Source organism: Equus caballus, chromosome 4 (genome assembly GCF_041296265.1).
Source record: "Equus caballus isolate H_3958 breed thoroughbred chromosome 4, TB-T2T, whole genome shotgun sequence".
NCBI lineage: Eukaryota > Metazoa > Chordata > Mammalia > Perissodactyla > Equidae > Equus > Equus caballus.
The window spans coordinates 64,194,726-64,218,280 of NC_091687.1; the positions used below are offsets into that span (position 1 = coordinate 64,194,726).

At 41.6% G+C, this 23,555-nt stretch overlaps 1 protein-coding gene and 1 long non-coding RNA gene across 2 annotated transcripts in view; one reads left to right on the plus strand and one right to left on the minus strand.

The window, feature by feature from the left end:
• CPVL (carboxypeptidase vitellogenic like) overlaps positions 1-448 on the minus strand; it is a 136,751-nt gene extending 136,303 nt beyond the window's left edge. Inside the window, exon 1 of the mRNA XM_001500152.5 lies at positions 214-448. Within this exon, the coding sequence (XP_001500202.2) occupies positions 214-442 (229 nt within the window). The 5' untranslated portion in view covers positions 443-448. The remainder of the gene's footprint in view (positions 1-213) is intronic.
• LOC111773206 (uncharacterized) lies at positions 240-23,266 on the plus strand. The gene is made up of 3 exons (XR_002807496.2): positions 240-384; positions 3,687-3,772; positions 20,893-23,266. It is a non-coding gene; the product is annotated as an uncharacterized lncRNA (long non-coding RNA).
• The last annotated feature ends 289 nt before the right edge of the window (positions 23,267-23,555 follow it).

A 23,555-nucleotide genomic window follows, 5' to 3' on the forward strand; every position in this document is an offset into this window, starting at 1 on the left:
GCGCACCCAGAGACGATGGCATCCCCAAGACCCCAACCTGGAAACTCCTAGCCGGCCAAGACCACGAGACCCCAATATTCCCCCCCACGGTGCTTTCTTCCTCCTTGGTGCAGAGGGCTGCAGAGACCACCCGCCCTGCGCTCCCGGCGTCCGGGGAATGAGAGGGGACTCGCCCGCCGCGCCGGCACGACCCCAGCCGACCCGGGCACTTACGCAGGCAGCGCCCCGCCCGGCCTCTCAGTGCGCGCAGACCCGGTGCCCACAGAGACGCCCAAGTCGGGGAGAAGGGAGGCGGCCGTTCTCCTCGACCCTGCCAGTCACGAGTACCCTGCAGACCGCGAGCTTTAGAGCGCTCCTCTCGGCGACACGTGACCCAGACCAAAGGTATGGCCCCACCCCCCCGCTCCCGGAGACTTGGCCACGCCCGGTCAGCAGTTCCCATCTTGGAAGAAGCAAGCGGTCCCAGGCTGCAATCTTAAAAATTAAGAGAGAGGGATAGGCTGCGGTGCAACTCTGGTTGGTTGGTTGGTTTTGATTTTTTTTCTCCCACTTTTTTTAAGCTGCGATCTTAGAATTTCAGCGCTGTTGAAAGTATTTCCCCATACCAGTGCTTGCATCTGGAAACCGAGTGGTGTTTTACTCCCACTGTTTAAAAAGCCCACATGCACTCATCCATAGTTCTCATTCCCATCACACTACCACTGAGAGCGCACAGAGGCCAACCTTGTGTCAAGCGCTGTCTCTGCATTATTACATAAGAATCTTACAGCAAACTGATGTGTTCTGTAATGTAATTATCCCCATTCTGCAGGCGGGAAGCTGAGTCTTAGAGAGGGTAAGTACCCCATTCAGGGTCACATCTCTTGTCAGTGACCTGAGTCTGTATTATTAACCACCACCAGGGGCTGGGCTCTGGGCTAGACGTGGGAGGCAGCCGGAGACTAAAAAGATAAGGAGATTGCAAGAGTGAGGAGATAAGACAACTGCAGGAATGTCGTCATTCCCTTGTCTATGTCCCCCAGTGTCCTGTGGCTCAGAGGTGGCACAGTTGTTTAGAGCACCCCAGTCAGGCCATTGAGCTTTGAATCCTGGCTCTGCTACTTAGTACTAGCTCTGATTCATTATGTTTAAAGATGACCACAACAAGGTCACCATGCTCCTTGGCAAGGCCACTTGGCTGCTTCTCCCATCAAGATGTAGAGTCTGGTTTTCCCTCTCTTTTAATACGGGCTGGCTTTGCGACTGGTTTTGACCATTAGAACGTGGGCAAGTGCCAGTTCCATCCCAGGAATCAAAAACCCTGTAGGTTCTGCTTTGAAACTGCTGCCCCGTGACCATCATGCCAAGAAACCAATGTGGCTTCCGGAGAGTGAGAGGTCACGTGCAGGAGAACTGACACATGCCAAACACTGCAGAACCAACTGGAGAGAAGCGAGAGAAGCCATTGGGACCCTCCGGCTCAGCCAGCCCTCCAGCTGACTGCAGTTGCATGAGCGAGTCCAGGTGGAACCAGCAGCAGAATGGCCCCACCAGCCCACTGATCAGGGGAAAAAACCCAAATCATTCTATTAAACCACTTCTGTGGTGGGTGGTTTGTTGTGCAACTAAGGCTGTCTGTAGCCCTAACTTTGTGACCTGGAACAAATTACTTAATGTCACTGAGTGTCAGTTCTCTCTTAAGTACCCACTCTATTGGGTTGTACTGAGGACTAAATGGGAAGCTCCCTGTGAGTCCTCTGGCCCAGAGTGTGTGCTGGGTGACTGCGGCATCACTATTTCCTGTCGGAGATCACGCGTGGAAGTACCTCCCACCCACTTATTTCTTTATGGGGAAAAATTCGTTGGTGGGGAAAAAAAATTTTACTTTAAGACCAAGGTCAGCCCACCCTTAACAAACTATCAAATAAAATAGGTTCACCCTCCCTACCTTGACAAATATACCTTCAGAATGACCTGAAAAGCAAGGCTCAAGCTCCTTGATGGTCTGCAGCTAAATGTGGTGGTGCAGGCAGCGCTGGTTTCCAGCCCTGCTCTGCAGCCACCTCCTCTCTTCCCTAAGTTCCAACTCCAATATGGAAGCTCAGGGCACCTCCCCAGCAGCAGCCATGCCTCTGGCCACTTCTTGGGCCTGAAAGTGTGCACACCAGTTGCAGTGCTGTTCACCCACGGGAGTGTGGATGTTGGCAGACGGCACTGCTGCTGGTGTGCAGGCCCTTGAAGCAGGCTCAGTGCCATTTGAGGAGGCAATCTGGGGATCCTGGACATTCAGAACAAGGTTTGGGGAGGTGTGGATTTGGGGGCAGGAGGTACAATAAACTTAGCCCCACAGACCCCTCACCCTATGAGGAGGAGTACAGCCAGCCAAGGCCAGAGGAGGGCCTTCTAAAGTGTGGCCCCTGGGCAAAGCCCCTTTGGCCTGAGCACAAGGAGAGCCACTGGCCAAGGAATACCTGTGCCCCAAATGGAGCCACTTAAATGAAAACCAAACTAAATTTCAAAGTAAATATAAAATGAATCATACTTTAGCATACTTATTCAAAAACAGGGTGGCACAAAAGTTTTCCTGCCGTTTTAATCACTTCAGAGGTATAAACGTTGCAACTTACAAAAGAACATCATTTGAAAGTTCAATTAAATGTATTTTACACTTACTGAATTTTGTGAATTTTGAGTGACACATTTTTTAATCTTAACTTTTTGTTTCAGTTCCCCTGAGTGAAAAATGACATACATTGACTAAAAGAAAAAAAATTATAATAACGTCTATTAAAATAATTAAAACTTAGAGTCAAAAGAAGTCAACTTTCAAATGATAGTTTTATAAGTTTGTAGCATTTATATTTCTGAAGTTTTTGAAGCTTTAAAGCATATTTGGGGCACCCTGTCTTTGAGTTTGTGGTGTGCCAGGTTCTGTTAGATTTTGAAAAAAAGGAAAGAAACTATCTTCACAGGTTTGGAATTAGGACATGGATGTCTTGGGGGGGTGGGGGCCCATTATTCAACTGCCTATAGTTATAATGGAAATCGTATTTCTTACTATGAGATGTGGTCAAAATAGCTGGAAAGCCACTTCATGGAAGTCTTCTGAATTTTTTGAATAAGATGTATTGCTTAGTTTTTATTATGAGCATAATACATGATCATTATAGAAATATGAGGATATACAAAAAGATCAGGTTAAAATCCCATTGTTGGGGCCAGCCCTGTGGCGTAGTGGTTAAGTGTGGTGTGCTCCACTTTGGCAGCCCAGGTTTACAGGTTCAGATCCCAGACGTGGACCTACACCACTGTCAAGCCATGCTGTGGGGCAACCCACATACAAAATAGAGGAAGATTGGCACAGATCTTAGCTCAGGGCTAATCTTCCTCACCAAAAAAAACAAAAACAAAACAAAACAAACCCATTGTGAGTCCTCAGAGATGAAACAAAATTGGATCCATATTATATGGAGTTATTTATCCTTCTTTTAGCAGTTAGCAATATATCCCAATTATTTTCACACATTCTTATTTCAAAAGCGTAATACTAATGGCTGCATAATGTTCAATCGTATGACTATACCATAGTTTGTTCAACCATTTTCCAACATTTGGTCATTTGAGTTGCTTCCAATTTTTCCTTATTATTAATGCACTAGGAAACATTTTCAGATAAAAAATTATAATGCATCTGATTATTTCCTTAGGAAAAAAAATCTGGAAAGCAGAATTAGTGAATCAGAGGGTCTTTGGAAGGTTATCCAGGTTCAAAGAAGAGAAGTCTGCTGACCAGGTAATTGTTGCAGGGTGGGGGTGGGGGTAGCACCTATGGGAGGAGTTGAGTTGGGGGAGTATAGGAAAATTGTCGCTGCAAAACTGTGTGTGGCAGTCCCTATGTTAATTTCTGAGAACTGCCATAACAAATTACCACAAACTGGGTGACTTCAAACAACAGAAATTTATTTTCTCACGGTTCTGGAACAGTCTGAAATCAAGGTGTTGGCAGGGCTGCTCTCCTCCCTGGAGCTGCGGGGGAGAATCCTTCCTTGCCTCTTCCAGCTGCCACACATCCTTGGCCTTCCTTGCCTTGTAGCTGCATCACTCCAGTCTCTGCCTGCATCTTTACATGGCTTTTTTCTCTGTGTGTCTCTGCATGTCCTCTTCTCTCCCTATAAGGGCATCAGTCATTGGCTTTAGGGCCCAACCTAATCCACTATGACCTCATCTTAACTAATTCCATCTGCAAAAACCCTATTTCCCAATAAAGTCACATTCTGAGTTTCTGGGTGGGCATGAATTTTGAGGGGGACAGTATTCAACCTACTACAGTCCCTGTGGGATGGAGGGTGCACCTTTGAAAGATGTTTAGATGCATTGAGAGCATTTGGTGACAGCTAAACATGGAGTGAGCAAAGGAAGAGTCTCTATATTTTCATTAAATAATGCTTGCCCTGTCTTTCATAACGTCCATCCTCCACTGGACTGTGGCTTTGGAACAGGCACATCTGGTGAACCCAGGACCAAATTCTGTTCTCAGGCCACTCAGGCGTGCTTCCAGCCAGACTCTGCAGGTACCCTGGGCAGCAGCGTGGAGAGATAATTTGGGTGGGGTCTGTCCTTAGAGACAAATGTATTTCTTCTCTATGCTATTTACTAGGCTATTTTGGCATAGGTGGCCAAATATTTCTAATACTTTAAGGAGTGTTTCTGTACATTTCTCCCCAAATGACCATAACGGCAATCAACTTAACAGTTGAAGAATCAAAATATATAACTTACATGGGGCTGGCCCCGTGGCCGAGCGGTTAAGTTCGCGCGCTCCGCTGCAGGCGGCCCAGTGTTTCAGTGGTTCGAATCCTGGGCGCGGACATGACACTGCTCATCAAACCACGCTGGGGCAGCGTCCCACATGCCACAACTAGATGGACACACAACGAAGAATATACAACTATGTACCAGGGGGCTTTGGGGAGAAAAAGGAAAAAATAAAATCTTTAAAAAATATATATATATATATATATATAACTTACAGGGGAGACTCAAACTGCTAGAAATAATATTTTTGGTCCCTTTCTTGTATCCTTGGTACTCAAAGTTGGACAAATGAATGGCTTTGCAAAGAGATTGGTTAAGTCTTCTCTGATCGGCTTTTCTGAAAACAAAGATTTCAGATTGTCAGGTTGATCCATCCAGATGATTTCAGGGTTCCCCCAAGCCCTGTGTTCTCTGTTCCTACATATTCTAGGGAGGTTCTGGTTTCTTAAACCCTGGTAGGGCAGAGCGTGAGTCAGACCCAGGCTCAAATCTAGACCCTGCCATCTGGTGGCCTCAAGCAAGTTGCTTAATCTCACTTTTCTCATCCATACATGGTGAAAATAATATTAGCTATATCACAGTGTTATTAAAAGGGTGAAATGAGACAGTGCAAATAAAGTACTTGTCGTATAGAACAGGCTCAATAAACGTAGCTATAGCAATAATAATGATGATCCTGACAATCTGTGAGATTCCAGGCCTGTGACTGTCATTCTTTTCGGCTGCCTCATCCAGGATACAGAATTGAATCCTCTCCCCCCACGTTTTCCATTTTATCTGAGCACCGCAAAAAAGTGTGCCCCTCACTGACCTATGGCCAGAGCTTTGCAGTATGCGTTATATTCCAATTAAGAAGACACAGAGAATAGCTTATTTACACGTCTCAAGCAGGTAAATACAATTCCAATTGTCTAAGTTTGGAGATTTGATTTCACGTTTGCGGCTGCTGCCAACAAGATAAATGTAGACTTGGAATGAAAACAAGAGGACTTGATTAACCTTGAAGACACCATGCCCCTCTTGGAAGCGTCTGTGTCTCTCCCTGCACTCATCAAGGCTTCTGCCATTGCTCCTTTAAGTGTTGTTACCTATCTTCAACGGGGCCACCTCAAGGCTTGAAAACACAGCTTAGAGGCACACCACAAAGGGGAATGTCACCGCCTGCCCAGTGTATTAACTTGGTCAATAAACACGTCACTTAAGAAAAGAAGTCAGATGTGTCACATTCACACACTTGCAAAAAGGCAGTGTGCTATTAAACGACGTGAGGAGATGGATTCAGCTGAAGAGAGCCCCGAGCTGTTCCGCACCTTGGCTGTAAGGTTTGAGAAGCAGGCCCAGATGGCGGTGACCCCCCATAAGACACAGACGCCTGCCCTAATAAACTTATGGAAGCGCTTCAGTCTCCTCACGCTTGGTAAGGAAGGGCCACCTTCTAAGACCAGCCACAGGCTCCAGACTCAGGGAAGTTGTGGATAATTATGTGGTAATTATTTATAATAAGTGCTTATATGCTCAGCATGATTATCCTTCCCTGGGTCGCTTGCCTCCTTGTGCTTGGTTTATGTAAGGAAACAATGTCCAAATTAATCTATGTCTTTTGTAAGTGACTTTCTTCTCCTCTGATGATCCGGCATCCTTTGGCAGCAGGTGTTAAGATTTCTTACAAAAGGCATGTTTTCAGTTTCCCTTTGGCTATAGAGAAAGCCAGGCAAACAAGACTTTGGTGGATTAAGTATGAATTATGGGATTATTATAGACTGGGCCTCTCAGGACAGCAGAGCCAGTCCTGTGTACAACCATGAGGAAGAATCACAATGAACAGGGCTTCATGGTTTGCCAAACTCTTTTTGTGTATATCATCTCTTTAATCTGCACACCAGCCCTGCAGAGTATATATTGATATTATGATGCCCCTGCCAGTTCGCTCAGTACGGGATCTGATTAAGGGCACAGCATGGCTTTAGGAATAGACTGATGGGGATTTGAATCCCAGCTCAGCCCCTCATTATTAGTGTGACCTTTGCATGTTAATTAACCTCTCTAAACCTTGGCATTCTCGTGTATGGAAAAAGGACAGTGCTACAGGGCTGATCAGAAGATTTAATGAAATTGAATGAAACAGGTCATTCATTTGTTGAAGGCAAGAAATTTACAAATGATTAACAGAGATCAAAGACATTAAGTAGTGTTTCTACTTATGCTTGTAGTGTCTCCTCTTTTTCTTTCATGTTTTATTTTATTTTCTTGTAATGCAAGTGGTGGCTAGCCCAGGTGCTCTACTTACTAATAAAATATTGTGCTTATGATTAATTTCATGGTTCAAAGCTGAGCTGACCGAGAAAAGTGACTCTCTACTTTTCTGGTTCTATAAACTCTTGAGGGCTTTCAAGAATCTCAGGAACTATGTAACATCACCAAATAAGGGAATACAAATAAAATGGGTGAAGGGCAGTCCTTGGCAGGATTGTTACTGCTTCAGGTTAGTTTTGCCTGCTGCCCAGAAAGCTAAACACTGAGACAACGAGATTGCAGCAGAGAAAGGGTTTAATCACAAGGCAGCCATGCGGGGAAGAGAGCATGAGCCTCAAATTCGCTTCCTTGAAAATAGGGACTCAGGGATATTTATGGGATAGGGAGCAAGGTGGTCTGCAATGCGGAGAGAGGTGATTGGAAGGGAGGAGAGGTGAGGTAATTGATGATCTACGCAAGCGTAGTCAGACTTCATGCCTCTTCATAGGACCCATGTTCACAAAATGGCAGCGTGAGCATGATCTGAGGGTGGAGTTTTTAGCCTCTTGACGTCAAAAGGTTGCCTATGGGACATCTGCGCTGGCCCGGTTGATGAGTTGGTGATCTCAACCGGCCTGGAGTGGACAGAGTTCTAATTCCTGAAAAACAGCTCACACACCCATTACCATGGTGACCCAGGCTCCAAGGAGATGTTATCTATAGGAGCCTAGTGGGAGTCAGATAGCATATTGCCTCAACAGCACAGTTAATGATGGGTGGGTTAAACAGCTAAAAGCTATAATCAGTAATTGTAAAAAGGAAAAAAAAACTTTTAGTTCCCAGCTACTTAATCATCGATGGCTAACTCTCTGCCAGTTTCAGGAATGCTTAAGCTGTTACATAGAAACCATGCGTTGCTTTTTATGGGTGGGCGTTCAGGCTAAACTGCTCAGACCCTCCTGCCTGGCTGACTGCGATGGGTTTAAAGGACTCTCCCTTGAATCTGAGATGGTTACACTCCAGAAGCACACAACAGTTGGGAAGAGAGAATGCCCTAGAACACCAGTCCCTAGGTCTCTTCCTTTTCTATTCTCTGTCCCTGGCTACAGCCTTTCTCTCAACCTGGGTTTCATCCTCTGAAAATGGAGGTTATAACAACTCATCTACTCCATCTACCCTTACAACCCTCCTGACCCCTGAGGGTGGTGATGACTAAGTGAGCTGAGTGGTATCAATGCACTTGGCGAATTATACAGTGCGTGTCCCGTGTGGCACAGTGATCAGCAATCTGGTGTGAATTACCATTGCTTAGTTGGTTTCCCTCCACCCCACACAGAGATCTGTCAGTGAAAAGAACAGAAAAGGAATTATCCCTTCTCCTCAAAAAAGCTCAACACTGAATTCTTAAACTCTGGGCTTCTTTGCACCAGGATGTTCAAAAGAATTGATAACCCCACTTCTACTCTTTCTGTGTGCCCAATTGTTAATTACTCTCAGGAAGTTTTTGACAAAAACAAGCAAACAAACCAAAACAGAGTACAGTCAATCCTCATTATTTGTGGATTCTCTGCTTGCAAATTTGCCTCCATGGTTTGAATAACAGGGCCCTCAGAATTCCTTGCCCAAATGTCTACAAGTCTGCTCCCAGAGCCTGCACGCTACTCTTCCTTGGATTCATCCTCCACCTGGGGGATGTCCAAGGGCATGTTACAGAGCTTGGATGTAGAGACCAGGGTATCCAGGAGCAGAACAGGCTAAAAGGCTGTCTTGCCCTACACCACTGTGTTCCAACATGGGAGTCTCAGAATTCTAAACTCAAATCTGGGTTTCCAAGTTGTTATAAAGGCATATTCTCAAGTCAAGAGGGTAGAACATATTTCATTTAATAGTTAATTACCTTGGTTTATAACTTTTAAATAATTAGACATATGGTACATGCATCTCCATTCATACTGTTGCCCCAGGTCTCCCAAGAAAGAGGCAGGCTTGTAAAGAAATAGTTTGTTGATTTAAGCTACTAATATTTGAGACCTGGTTGTTACCACATCATAACCTATTTTATTCTGACTATTACACCTGGGGAGGTGGTAGATTTCTCAGTGATAGAACCTCTGCAGCCATATGATCTGGTATAGGAATGGCTGTGTGGGTGTCAGGAGAAGTTCAACCCAACAAGGAGCCCTGGGAGCCTCTGAGAATGTCCCTGTGCTCCATGATAAGGGTTGCTATGAGGGGCATCTCTGTAATCTGCCTGGGGCAGGATGCCAACAGACAGGTGAGGAGTACCAGTCAGCTGCGCTGAGTAAGTGATGCAGTGATAAAGGCAAGGGAGATTGTGAATCGAAGATCAGGCCCCTTGCCATTCACATACAAGGAATAAGCTCCTAGCGTATTTGTAGGATCTAAATGGGAAAAGGGGCAGTCCCCATCCCTCCCCCCAACCACCTAACCTGATCGATTTTGGACTTCTTGCCAAACTCAGCAAGTGTGAGCTCAAATTGGATTCTTTTTCAAAAATATCAAAACATATGACAGTTCTTATACTCTAGGTATCATGAAACAGTACACACCTGACCAATATATAAAGTGCTATTGCTATCATCTTAACTTGGTTTAGACCATTTCGGAGAAAACAAATACATTTTAGCAACCTAGGTAAAAAGGAATGATCAAAAAAATAAATCTCTTTCCAAAGCTGGAAGGGAAGATAAGGACCAGAGGAGAAAGGAATTTAAAAAGATATTGAGCCCTTACTGTTAGCTAAAAGCCAGCTAAGTGTATCGCACACATTCTCTCATTTAAACCTCACCGAAACCCTAAATGGTAAGTATCATTTTCTCCATTTTATAATGGAAGTAACTGAAGAACAGAGATGTTGGATAATTTGTCCAAGGTCAAGGGGTACTAAGTGTCAGAATCAAGATTCAAACTTAGGTCTATCTGATACCAAAACCCCCATTCTTTCACATCTATGTCTAGTAGCCTTCATTCAGAAGCTTAAAACATAAAATTGGGTTATTCATGTCATCACTCAGATTCCCTGTTTCCAAATCCTGTCCCTTTAACAAGGTCAGCAGTGGACAGTCCAGAAGGACTGGGACCCGGGAGATTAGGCTGGCTGAAGGGGCCAATTGACAAATCTCGTCTTTGTGATGGATTTCTTATAGGGTACAGGGCAGCTGGAGAGGACATTTCTTAAATATCCTCTGTCCATGTCCAGACAGTATTAGAGCATCCTGTCAGGCTCTGAGAGCTCGGCAGTAACCCCTGAGCTGCGAGTCCAAAGGAGACCACATAGTCCTACAGAGAGGATCAAGCATTCACCCTTTGGCTATTGGTTAGAAAACTTTCACATTCAACCTTGTTTTTTCTCCCTTTACATCTAAAGAGGGCCCCGGGGTAGAACAGTGAAGCGTGATGAGATGGAGGAAAGTTTAAACAATGTGAACAAGGTTATTCCTAGACCTCAGAAGTAGGCTATTTGAAAATCATGTGTTTGCTTTGAGTTTTTTGACGTTGAGATCTTTTCTATCTTCCCTTCCTCCACCAGGCTAGTCCATGTTTTCTTCTGTTTGTAAATTCTCATGTGATGTGTCACCTTCCTTGCAAATCTGTGGCAAAGTAATCACATCTCAGTATTAGGTTTCTTGTTCTAAAAATGTCAAAACAAATCTCAGTGATTAAATGTCATGGATTAAGCTTGTTACTTACTTCTCTGAAATTGGTATGAAGGCTACATTTTAATTAGCAAATTCTAAATCTAAGCCTCTGTGCCACTGACCCACCTCCAAAATCTATATAAAGTTCTAACCCTGAAAAAAAAGCTAAGTTCTGTCTAACCGCAATGCTCTTGTTAAATAACCAGCCTGTCTGATCAATTTCATTTGGGTGGAAATTTTGCCCTGAGGCATCTGAGGGTAAAACCTCTCTCATAGAGGTCATCTATGAGAGAATCTTTGAATTTTTCCTCTTTAGATGTCTATAAACTCTAATTAAATATGCACTTATTGGTGTGATTTTGACCAGGGAGCTTTTCATTAGCAGGGAAGTGACTATTACTCTCTGGCTTAGCTTACACAAGGCATTATGCTAAGTTTTCAGATTTTTGTGTTCTGCATAGCTAAACCCAAAGTCCAAGAAGTCATAATTTTTAATCAAAACTGACAGTTGTTTTATGCATCTGGGGATTTGTCTAGAGAATGCTGCCCTGAGTTCTCAACATTAAAATCCTGTGGCTGCCAGTAGCTGAAACATCTAATTTTAACACAAGAAAGGACGTCTTGCAAACATCAAAACAAAAGCAACCCTTGGAGCTTAATTTTCTTCTTCACACATTTGTCCACCCTACCCTTTCTTGGTGTCAGCAGGAAGTAATCTCACCTATGGAAAGGAAGCCAGCATCCTGACTGTGCTGACAAATTGGAGGGAAATGAAAAGGCTTGATGATTGCTGAATTTTATCCCTCTTTATTTCCAAAAGAATAATGAAGAGCTCTCTTCTCTTCCGCTTAACATCCTAATCACTCACATCTGCAGTTTACGTCGCAGCTACCCACCCATACCTGTGCAAGGGAAGAAAAGAAAGAATGAGATGTGACCCTCCCCCTCCCCACCTGCCACACCCATTGGAACCTGTCGCTTATGCATCCTTAATCAATTTCCAAAATTGATGTGGGGACTGTACATCCTCCCTCATTCAACATCCCTGCTGGTTTAGAGAGCTACGCGGCTTGTGGTAAACTGCTGTCCATTATTCCTCTATATTTGGAACTTCTCTAGAGAAATGGCATTATCTCAGTCACTAAGCTGAAAGCTGCTTAAAGTTAGTTTTTCACAGTTATTAATTCACAGTCTGTTTCACGTGCTCTTCATTCACCTTGCTTTAAAAAAATTCAGATCTATGCACAACTACAGAAATGCAAACTATTGAAATATCACCTCATAGAAAATTGCCTATGATTTGCATTTTGCTAATGTTGGAGTAGGTCAAAATGTTATTTCTCTCTCTCTTCTCAGTAATGTTTCATTGAAGGTAAATTCTACTCCTTTCCACCAGTGAAAAGCCACTCAATGACCTGAATAAGATCTAGTGATAGAAAACATATTTTCAGTAATACTGAACTCATTTTTCTGCCAGAACAAATTAGTCAGTAGCTATCGAGTATGTCACAGAGGTTTTCAAGAGGCACTTAGAGTGCTAAAAAAAGTATTCTTCTATGTAGATTATTAGAAATGTCATGGTGCTAATGTAAAAACGCTGTGGTAACCTTTCTGTTTTACTCTTCCCTACGAAAATACTGTTTCTGGTTTGCAATTCCCCCTAGAAGAGAAAATGTCTTTTAAAAATGATTGCAAAGAGAACCAGAAAGGAAATTTTATAATTCAACCTGGAAAAGGCAAGACGGAGGGGTAATCAGAAAATGGAGGCAAAGACCAAATTGAGCTAGTCATTTCTCTGAGTTCCCATCGCCACTGAAAACTGAATGAAAAGGGGAGTTGGGCTGGATGTACAGGAAGCTTTCCTTAAAATGGAGTATGTTAAAAATAGAATGAGTTCCTGAATGAATGAATGTATAACTGAATGAATGAATGGATGGATAAATGAACGAATGAATGAAAGGCTATGATCAAGGACTGTCCTCCTTCAATGTTCTTTGGCATCTGAAGGAAAAGCAGTTCACAGCACACATACAACCTCTTGGGACCTCAGTTTCCACTATCACGTAATAGAGCCAACAATTGCTACTTTTTTGGGCTCTTGAGAAGATTAAATAACATGATGTGAATAAAGCATGACATGATGTCTGGTCCATAATCTTAGAAAACTAGAGGAATGTGTAAAGCTATGATGCATGTGTATAGGGGTGGGGGTAGCTAAATCCTGAAAATTCAGACAGGAAGGCCGACTTTATTGTACTGTGTAGCTTGGTCTTCGCATGGTAGCATTACTGTCGAAGTTTACCAGAGAGGGAAAAGGGACTCTTCATCATCCTCTGCATGACCCACTTTCTCGTGTGTAGAGTCTCTTGTGTGCTTGCACAGACAGTCTGTGCATTTCTCCCAACTCTCCATGATAATTTCATTGATTAGACATGGCCATACAGCTAACAGTTGTTCTCCGGAATTTTGCTGGTTCTGTTTGGCTTCTACTCAAACTTAAAAGAGATTATCAGAAGTAATAGTTGTGATTTCACGCTATTTTAAATATTTACAGATGCTTGACTCTTAGATACTTTTGACGTTCCAACATTTAAACTCGAAGTATAAGCATTCCTTTGGGGCTTTTATTTTGTTCTGATAGTAAAAACTACCAGAGGCGTGTGACTTAAACCTGATTTCCAAATGAGATATCCTCCAGCAACCAAAATATCCTATGCAGTTATTATTTCTCTGGAAAGTACACTTTACCCCCAGGGAATGTGCTGTAAGAGAAAATTAAAACCCAGCTGCCCATATTGAAGCCCATTAAGTCATTAGGCGGCTCTTGAGTATTTGTGAGCTTCCTTCTCTTGCTGGGCTGCAGGGCGCAGGGAGCCCTCCCAGAGCCGGTGAGAAGAGCTTCCTGCAGACTTCTGCAAGCAGATTTCTTTATCCAGGCATCGCAGAATTTAGACCTGAGATGGCCCTTGGGCATCATTCTCTTGGGCTCGCTCAGTTGGCGGAAGAGGAAACTGAGCAAAGAAGAGGTGCAATGGTTTTTCCAAGATCCACAGCTGGTTGGAGGCAGAGTCAGAGTTCACCCCTGCAGCATCCTGAAGTCACAGAGCCCACCTGGTCCTCAAGGGACCATTGATCCCGAGTTCCATGGTGTGGTGATATGCACTGAATCTGTATTTTATATAAACAAACTGTCAGTGATCGCTACTTTAAGACCAACAGTTTGGAAAGCAAGGTAATTCAAAATTATTAATTCAACTCTTGAAAATGCAGTTTTGGCCACAATAAATGTCTCCTTCAAAGAAGCAGAGAGTGAAATCTGTGCGTGGCTTGATGAAACTGATTCTTTAGAGTCAGTGAATCTTGAAGCTGGAAGGGATCATACAGAGAAGCCAACCCAGCCCTTTATTTTACGGAGAAGAAAACTGAGGCCCATTGAGTTTACATAAAGTCACACAGACCAGTAAGTGGCACAACTGGATTGTGTAAGACTCTAGAAAAGACCATTATACTTTCCTGTGTAAGTGAAAAGTCTCACTTAGAGAACATCAGGTAGAATCATGACTTAATAAATACTTTCTAAATTTTTGAGGAATTTATAACTTATCTAAATGTTGAACACAGTGCATTGATTCAGCTTACTTGTCAAGGACTGATCATTCCCGTGGCTCTGTCTACATTATGGTTCTCACAAACATTAGCTAGAAAAGACACATTTGTGTGATAATAACAAGCAATAATAAAATTAAGGGGATTCATCCTTAATTACTTAAAAATGAGCACTACATCTAGATGTCAAATGGGAAACGGGAAAGAAATATGAAACCGTATCAATGGGAACAGTAGAAACGGGCATGTAGAGGCCCCAACTTGGTTTCGAACAGAAGCAGTGGCTCACTTCCCTGACTCATCGAGACATCTCAAGGAAGGGCTGGGAGGCCCAGATTTTAGAGGGCTGGGGACAGAGAAGGTGCGAGTCATAAAGGCCCTCTGTAGAGTAGAGAAATGGGGTGTCTAATGTTAGACACACTCTTCCCACAAGTGTTCTCAGGGCTCTCCTTCAAGATTTCGCTCAGTTGTCACCTTCTCAGTGAGATGTCCCTGTCCACCCTGTTTAACCTGTCACCCGTGCCCACCTCAGGACTGCTGATCCCGTTTACTCTATTTATTTTCCATAGCACTTATCACCAGTCACTTACTATGTAATTCGCTCATTATTACGCTAGAATGCAAGCTCATGGGAGCAGAAAATTTTTGTTGTGTATTACAAGTGTCCAGAACAGGACCTGACTTATAGTTGGTTCTCAATAAATATTTGTGGTAGGAGTTAATGAATTGTCCCCAAATGGCATTCTTTGTGCTGTCGAAGGTGCACACATTTTTCTTCTTCTCGTTGATGGTCACCTTCTTCCACCTGGACATGTCCTGTCCCTCAGCACACGGTAATGGTGGACAGCCAGGCTTCATTGTTACCTCGCCTCCCTAAACGTTGTTTCCTTTTGGCTTTCTGGTAAAGAAAGGCTCGCTTTCTTAGAATCGTGATTTCTCAGTCCTCATAAATATCTCTGCATGTTTAAATTCTACTCAGTTTGCCACCTTCTATATTCAGTTATCCTAAAATGTGTATTGAGCACCCACAATGTGCAAAGTTGGTGCCAGACATTCGGTGGCGGCAGGCAGACATGAGTAGAGCATTCTGACATTAGTTAGACTAGTGTCCCATGAAGCTCCTCCTACTCCCTGAGTCTCTCCTTGTCAACTCTTGTATACTTCTCTGTGGCAGACAGGCTTACTTGCTTATCCATCAGTCCTTCCCCTCCCCATTTGCTATCTCAATTTAGTTTGGGCAACAGTGTGCTAGGAGTTGAGGCATGTTTGACCTTATGAGTTATAGCAACCCTTTTCCCTTTTGCCAGTGACTGGTCTACAGGTGGGCATGTAACCCAGTCCTAGTCAATGAAATGTAATGAGAATTCTAGTGGAAGGCTTAGGGTAGATTATTCTCCATGCTAACAGATAGGGGAAGTGCAGCAATCCCCACTGCAAATCCCAACACCTTGATTCTGAGTTTGGGGGATGTCATGTGAGAATGTGATTTCTGGTGCTGTGGTAGCCATCTTGTGACCATGAGGCAAAGCCATCACGCGTACACTAAGGATGGCAGAGAGGAAGGACTGAAGTCACCTGGGCTCTTAATGAGATTGTTGAGCCAACAAATCCGCTCTGAGACCTCTATCTCCTGACTTATTGATCACATTCAAGTGATCTCTCTTAATCATTGATATCAGCTCTGTAGTCTTTTCTATTTTTTAATCAAGGTGAAAAATTATAGACTAGTTTTGTCTATAAGTGTCTGTCAATCTTGGCACAATAATATTAAGAAAAGACTTTACTTCCTTGAGCCTCTCTTCTATCATTGAGTTTTTGTTGCATTTGTTAACTTAGTTTTCTCACATTTCTTTTATAGAAACATATTTTTTAAAAACTTGTTTTCTGTACAATAACACCTACAAGCTCTTGCACTTCTTACCAGACATTATCTTAAACACCTTCTTTCTGCCTTATCTGTGATTAACAAGATAGGCTAAGGTGCTCAAGATTAGGGGGAAAACTGAAATGATTTCAACTTTAGCCCTGACTGGGCTGTCATGGCTGAGCACTTGCAAGTTTGTGCAGAGAAAATTAAAGAGAGGGAAACAGGAGGAAGAAGGGGAGAGCATGGCTGCAATTTTTCCAGTCCTCTTTGCTATCAATGGATCTTCCTAAAACACTGCCTGCAATACACCTTTCTCCTGTTTAGGAAATCCCAAGGACTCCACAGACACTGCCAGATAAGGCTTCAACCTTTTTCTTAGCATTCAGCATCTTTCCCAATCTAGAGAAAACTGACCTTCCAGCTAGAGCCCGTCTTCTTGTCCTGAATCTCACACTTCACCCAATCAGCTCTGTTCGTTCTCCTTTAACTTTCCTCACCCATTCATGCTTCTGATTCTGTTTATATTGGTCCCTTACCTGGAGAGATGCTCAGCCAAAATCCACCTATCCTCTAAGCTGTGCTGGTCAATAGGTAGCCACAAGCTGCACATGGGTACTTAAAATTTGCCTAATGTGACTGGCCTTTTTACTGAATTTTTAATTTAATTCAATTTGTGTTTAAAAACGGATCATTGAAAATGAAAAGCTTTTGCTCCGTGAAAGACCCTGTCAAGAGGATAAAAAGAGAAGCCTCTCACTGGGAGAAAATATTTGCACACCATATATCTTATAAAGGATTCATATGTAGAATATATAAAGACCTCTCCCACCTCAGCAGTGAGAAAACAAACATTTAATTCGAAAATGGACAAAAGAGTTGAACAGATATTTCATCAAAGATATAGGGTTGGCAAATAAGCACAAAGTTGTTCAGCATCACTGGCCATTAGGGAAATGCAAATTAAAACCACGAAGAGATATTACTACACACCTATTAGAATAGCTAAAATAAAAAATACTAATAAAACCAAATGTTGACGTGAGTGCAGGAAAACTAGATCTCTCAGACATTGCTGGTGGAAATGGAAAATGATGCAGCCACCCTGGGAATCTGGCGGTTCCTTATTAAACGCACATTTACTGCACAACTCAGCAATAGCTCTGTCAGGCATTTGCATCCTAGAGAAGTAGAAACTTTAAACTTTAGCATTGATGCTGGAATAAGTTAAGACTTTTGGGGGCTGTTGGGATGGAATGAATGTATTTTGTGTGTGATGAGGACATGAATTTTGGCGTCCTAGTGGCAGGATGCTATGGACTGAATGGTGTCCCCAAAATTCATATATTGAAGCCCTTAACCCCCCAGTGTGACGATATCTGGAAATAGGGTCTTGAGGAAGTTATTAAGGTTAAATGAGGTCATCAGGGTAGGGCCCTAATCTGCTAGGACTGTGACCTTGTAAGAAGAGGAAGAGAGCCATTTCTCTGTCTGCCATGTGAGGACACAGTGAGAAGGTGCCCATCTGTAGCTCCGAGAGGGAGCTCTCACAGACACTCACCTGCTGGCACCTTGATCTTGGACTTCCAGTATTCAGAACTGCGTGAAAATGAATTTCAGTTGCTTAAGCCACCCGGCCTATAGTATTTTGTTATGGCAGCCTGAGCAGGCTAAGACAGAGCTATTCAGATTATCTGTTTCTTCTTGAGTGGTCTTTAGACGACGATTTCTTTCAAAGACTTTGTCTATGTCATCTCACTTGTCAAATATATCGGTAAAAGTTGTTCATAATATTCCCTCATCCTTTTCACGTCAACAACCTTTGGAGTGGTGTCCCCCTTCTCATCCCTATCCTTGGTAATTTGCATCTTCTCTTTTTTTTCTTGATCAGTCTAACTAAAGATTGATCACTCTCATTGATCTCAAATAACCAGCATTTGATTCCAATAATATTCTCTATTTTTTGTTTGTTTCCTACTTCATTTTCTGTTCTTCTCCTATCATCTGTATTGTTTCCTTTCCTCTGCTTACTTTGAGTTTAATTTGTTCTTTCTCTGGTTCCTTAAGGCGGAAGCTTAGGTTAGTGATGAGAGGCTTTTTTCTGATGTAAGGGTTTAATGCTATAAGTTTCCCTCTAAACATTTGTGATATTGTGATTTGGAACAGGAAATATATATTTGCTCTTTGTGTCCATTCCTGAACAGAGCTTCTAAAACTTTTGGAATTTCCTAAGTGAGAGGAGTGATAAAAGGTCTTTTGTTATTCATAACAAGCCCCTTTCAACCACACCTGCGTTTGTGTTAATGAGGTGGCCTTTGGAGAACCGCTAAGGATGGGGGCTGGTCGTAAGGGAACCAACCATGTGATTAAAGGGTTGAACTTTCAGCCCCACTCCCAACCTCCCAGTAGTGGAGAGGGGCTGAAGATTGACTTAATCACCAAGGGCCAATGATGAATCAAACATGCCTACATAGTGAAGCCTCCATAAAAATCCCAAAAGTATGAGGTTTAAAGAGCTTCCAGGTCGGTGAACACGTGGAGGACCTGGGAGGGAGACGCGTCTGAAGAGGGCATGGAAGCTCCGCACCCCTTCCCCGTACCCTGCCCCATGCAGCTCTTCCACATGGCTGTTCCTGAGTTATATCCTTTGTAATAAACCAGTAATGTAATAAGTAAACTGTTTTCCCTGAGTTCTGTGAGCTGCTCTAGCAAATTATCAAACCCCAGGAGGGGGTCATGAGAACCTCCAATTTATAGCTGATCTGTCAGAAGTGCAGGTGACCACTTGGACTTGCCAATGGTGTCTGAAGTGGGAGAAGTCTTATGGGACTGAGCTGTTAACGTGTGGAATCTGACACTATCTCCAGGCAGACAGTGTCAAAATTGAGTTAAATTATAGGACCTCCTGCTGCTGTGTGAGAATTGCTTGGTGTGGGAAAAAACTCCACATATTTGGTGACCAGAAGTGAGGTATGTTAAGAGTAGAGTGTTGTAGTAGAGCAAAGGAGAAACAGGAGTGTTTTTCCTTTACAATATTACTTTAGCAATATACTACAAATTTTGATATATCTTGCTTTCATTTGCATTGAGTTAAAAATACTTTCTAATTCCTCATAGGACTTCTGCTTTGACCCATGGATTGCTTAGAAGTGCAGTTTTTAGTTTTCATCTTGTAATTTTTTTCTTCTTCTAAAGGGCTTTTTTCAATATTTCTGGTAGTGCTGATCTGCTGGTGATGTATTTTCTTATCTTTTGCATGTATCGAAAAATCTTTATTCTTTGCTTTTGAAAGATATTTTCACTGGGTAAAGAATTCTAAGTTGACCATATCCTCTTCCAGTACTTTAAAGACTTCACTCCACTCTCTTCAGGCTTGCATGGTTTTTGACAAGAAATCTAATGTAATTCTTATCCTTATTCCTCTGTATGTAAAGTGTCCTGGTTCCTTTTATGATTTTCTCTTTTTCACTGGTTTTCAGCAATTGATTATAATGATTGCATTACAGATTTTTTCATTTTTAAAATTTTATTTGTGGTTCATTGAGCTTCTTGGACCTATATGTTTATAGTTTTCTTCAAATTTGGACACATTTCAGGAATTTTTTATTACAATATTTTTCTGTCTCTCCTCTCCACTCTCCCCCAGGACTCCAATTATACCTATGTTAGACCACTTGGTGTTGATGTATAGACCGCTGATGCCCTGTTCATGGTTTTTGTCTTTTTTTCTTTGTGTTTCATTCTTTGCAGTTTCTATTGCTATGTCTTCAAGTGAACTAAGCTTTTCTTCTGCTGTGTCTAATTTGTTAATCTCATTTAGTGGATTTTTCATATCACTTATTATATTTTTCATCTCTAGAAGTTTGATTTATTCTTTTTAATATTTTTAATTTCTCTCTCATCATGCTCATGCTTTCTTCTACCTTCTTAAATATTCAGAATATAGTTTTAATAGCTCCTTTAATGTCCTTGACTACTAATTCTACTGTTTGTGTCATTTTTTTGTTCTGTTTCTATTGATCGGTTTTTCTCCATAATATGACAAGTACGTCCCTGCTTTTTTGCATGCACAGATAAACATGAGTATATATAATGTATATGTACAAGTTAAAGAATAATAATAAAATAAACACATATTTAAAACTCCAAACAGCTTATTATTCCAAAAAGAATATTACTAGCACCTTATAACAGTTTCTGATCATACCTCTCTCCCAATCCACTCAGAGTTACCTCTATCTTGAATTTTGTATTACACATTATTTATTTGCTTTAGTATGTATTTCTAAAACAATATATTAATTTTAACTGCTTAGACCTTTGCCAAAACACCATATTCTTGACATACTTTTTTCACTCAATATGATGTTTTTGAAATTCAACCAAATAAACGTGTGTTTCTTTTGTTCATTTTCTATACTGATTAGTATTTCATTAAATAAATATTCAAAAAATTATCTATTTTACTGTTTGTGGATGTGAGAGCTGTTTCAGTTTTTGTTTGTTTACAGTGTTGCCGTGAGCATATTTGAATATGTCTTTGGTGCACATATGCAAAAGTCTCTCTAAGGTGTATATCTTGGAGTGTTATTGCTGACTTGAAGACTACATGGATTTTCAACTTTGCTAAGAAATTTTAACTTGTTTTCTAAAGTGGTTATCTCAATTTACTCTTCAGTCTACAGTGTATAACAGTTTCTCTTGCTTAACGTTTTCACCAGTATTTATTTTTTTCAGACTATAGAGTTTTGCCAATCTGATGGAAAAATAATTGGTATCTGTGGAAGTCATTTGGTTTCCCCAAACATTTCCAGTCATCCCTCCTTCCAAGCAAATGGTGGGAGGAGCTGCACTTCCTGGTCCCTCGTGGTTGTGTGAGTTCCGGTGCCGTGTACTGAGCAATGAGTAGTGAAGAGATGTGTGCCATTTCCAGGCTGGAGTAATTAATTGCTGATGCAAACACCTCCATGGCTCTCTGGAAAAGAGACCTACAATATTCAGGAAGTGACCGCTGTGTAACTCTGGGAACATAAGTGAGTATGATGAACAGAGCCTCCCACTTGACCTACAGTGGACATTTAGTGTGAGTGAGAAGTAAAATTTTGTTGGTATAAGATTCTTGGATGTTGGTGTAACAATATACCATAACCTATCGTGGTGTATAAAGTATCTCATTTTTGTTGTAATTTGCATTTTCCTGCTTACTTAGTGAGGCTAAATATCTTTTGATATTTTGTTTGCCATTTTTTATTCTTTCATAAAATACTCATTTACTGGCTTTTGTCCATTTTTCAATTGGTTTCTTTATCTTTCGCTTAATGATTTATGAGTTCTTGAAACATTTTAGATTCTCATCTTCTGTTGGTTTTGCTTCAAATTTACACAATTGATGGTTTTTCTTTTTATCCTGTAGTTCTTAAAAAAACTTTATTTTGGAAAATTTCAAACATATACAAAAGTAGAGAGAATAGTATAATAACCCCCCATGAAGCCATAACCCAGCTTCAACAATTGTTGACTCATAACCAATCTGGTTTCATTTGTAAGTCCTACCTATTCCCCTCACTTTTGGATTATTTTGAAGAAAATGCCAGACATCATGTAATTTCATCTGTGTATCTCTACAGATAAGGACTCTTTGCTATTTAGAGGCTCTGCTGTTTGTGTGAACTCTGTTCCAGTGTTTCAACCTGCCCAGGCTAAAGTTTTCTTCCCCCTACTCCAGCCTGAGCTGTAGGTTTCTACAGAGCATTTGTATCTTGCCTAACCAGATGGCTAAAGACATTTTTGAAAATCCTTTCTATTGTATTGTGTTAAAAGCACTGGAAATAATTTAGTTTAGTATATTCTCATGTTGCCTAGATACTTACTAGTAGGTGTGTTTTATACATGCATGTTTTTTACACTTGTTTTTTGTCATTATCCATTTTAATCTATAAGCTTCCAAAATGTATGAACTATTCCTGTTTGCCTTGTTTAAAATAATGCCCAGCCCAATGCGATTCAGAATTAAATATATCATAAATTCTATTTAATGAAAAACAAAGTCCTGTTCCAGGGAAGGAAGATCTATTCCTCTACCCTCTAGGTCCTTCCGGATGGTGTAAGAATTAAATTGACATGAGGCAGAATAACAGGAGAATATCAAATAAAGTTTAATAACATGCACACATGAGAGAAACCCAGGAAAACCGAGTAACTTGCCGGAATGGCTGAAGCTGCCACCTTAAATACCATCTTCAGATAAAGACAAAGAGGATGTTGGGGATAGTGGTTTGGGATTTCAAAGGGAGGAAGGCAATTTGCATGGAGATGGAAAAGCAAATGTTTGATAAACAAATGTGTGCTGGGCCATCTATAGACAATGTGACCCAAGAGAGAGAACTTTGATAAAAATGGGCTTAGCAAGGATCATCCCAGTCTATCAATCCCAGAGTTATCTGCGGTGGTGGCCTGTCCTGGGGACAGACCTTCTATCTTAAATTCTTTTAGGCAGTTATGGAGAAGGTCAAAGTTTCTTTCAGAGTCTTTTGTCCTTAAAAATCATCAAGCCAAAGAGACACATTTTTGGGGTGGCAAATTCTGATCGCCCACACTGGTGTTTGTTAGGACATGATGAGGAAAATGAACTCAGGTTATGGCTTGATTTTCACAGGTAATCCTAATGGCTGTGAGAAGAAATCTATCTCATGTGGTATAAAATGTGGGATTTTTCTTGTTCTACTCATTTCAGTTTTCTTTCTTACCTATGCTAGGTAGTCTATGCATTGAATATTCAGCAGTATTGTTTTTTAAAGGCACATAACTCAAAATAAATGGTTGTACTATGGATAAAGGCACTACACTGATATTACCCTTATAGGAGAACCTGGAAAGAGCATTCTTTCACTCCTTTAAAATGTACCATCTTATCAAGTCACTTCTTCTAAAGTACTCATGTACAGTTTACTTTGTCTTTCAGAGTTTAACAATTCCATTTATAGGCCTCTCTAAAATAGTGTTTTTAGTTGCTATTTCAAGTAACACTCCAATGGTGACTTCTGTCCTATATTGTTTTTATATGAATGTCCAAATACAATGATTTTCTGTTAATTAAAAATAAATACAAGTCTTTCGTTGTCATTTGATTATCTTTCACTTCAAAAGGAGGAAGAGAGGATTAAGCAGCTCACACTGCATTGAAGAGTAACTGAGAAGATCCACACATGGCCACTGGCTTTCTCTGCCTTTTCTTCTTCGGCTTCTGCCTGTTCGCCTGCTTTGGAGGGCTGCCATTGTCTGCAGCTCTACGTCTGTTCCTCAGGGCCTGCTTGACACATTTGATCCAGAAAAGCTCCTCCCTTCCCTCTGACGGCTGCCTGCACAGCTGGTGTACCTGTAGCTCTCCCTGCCCTTATTCC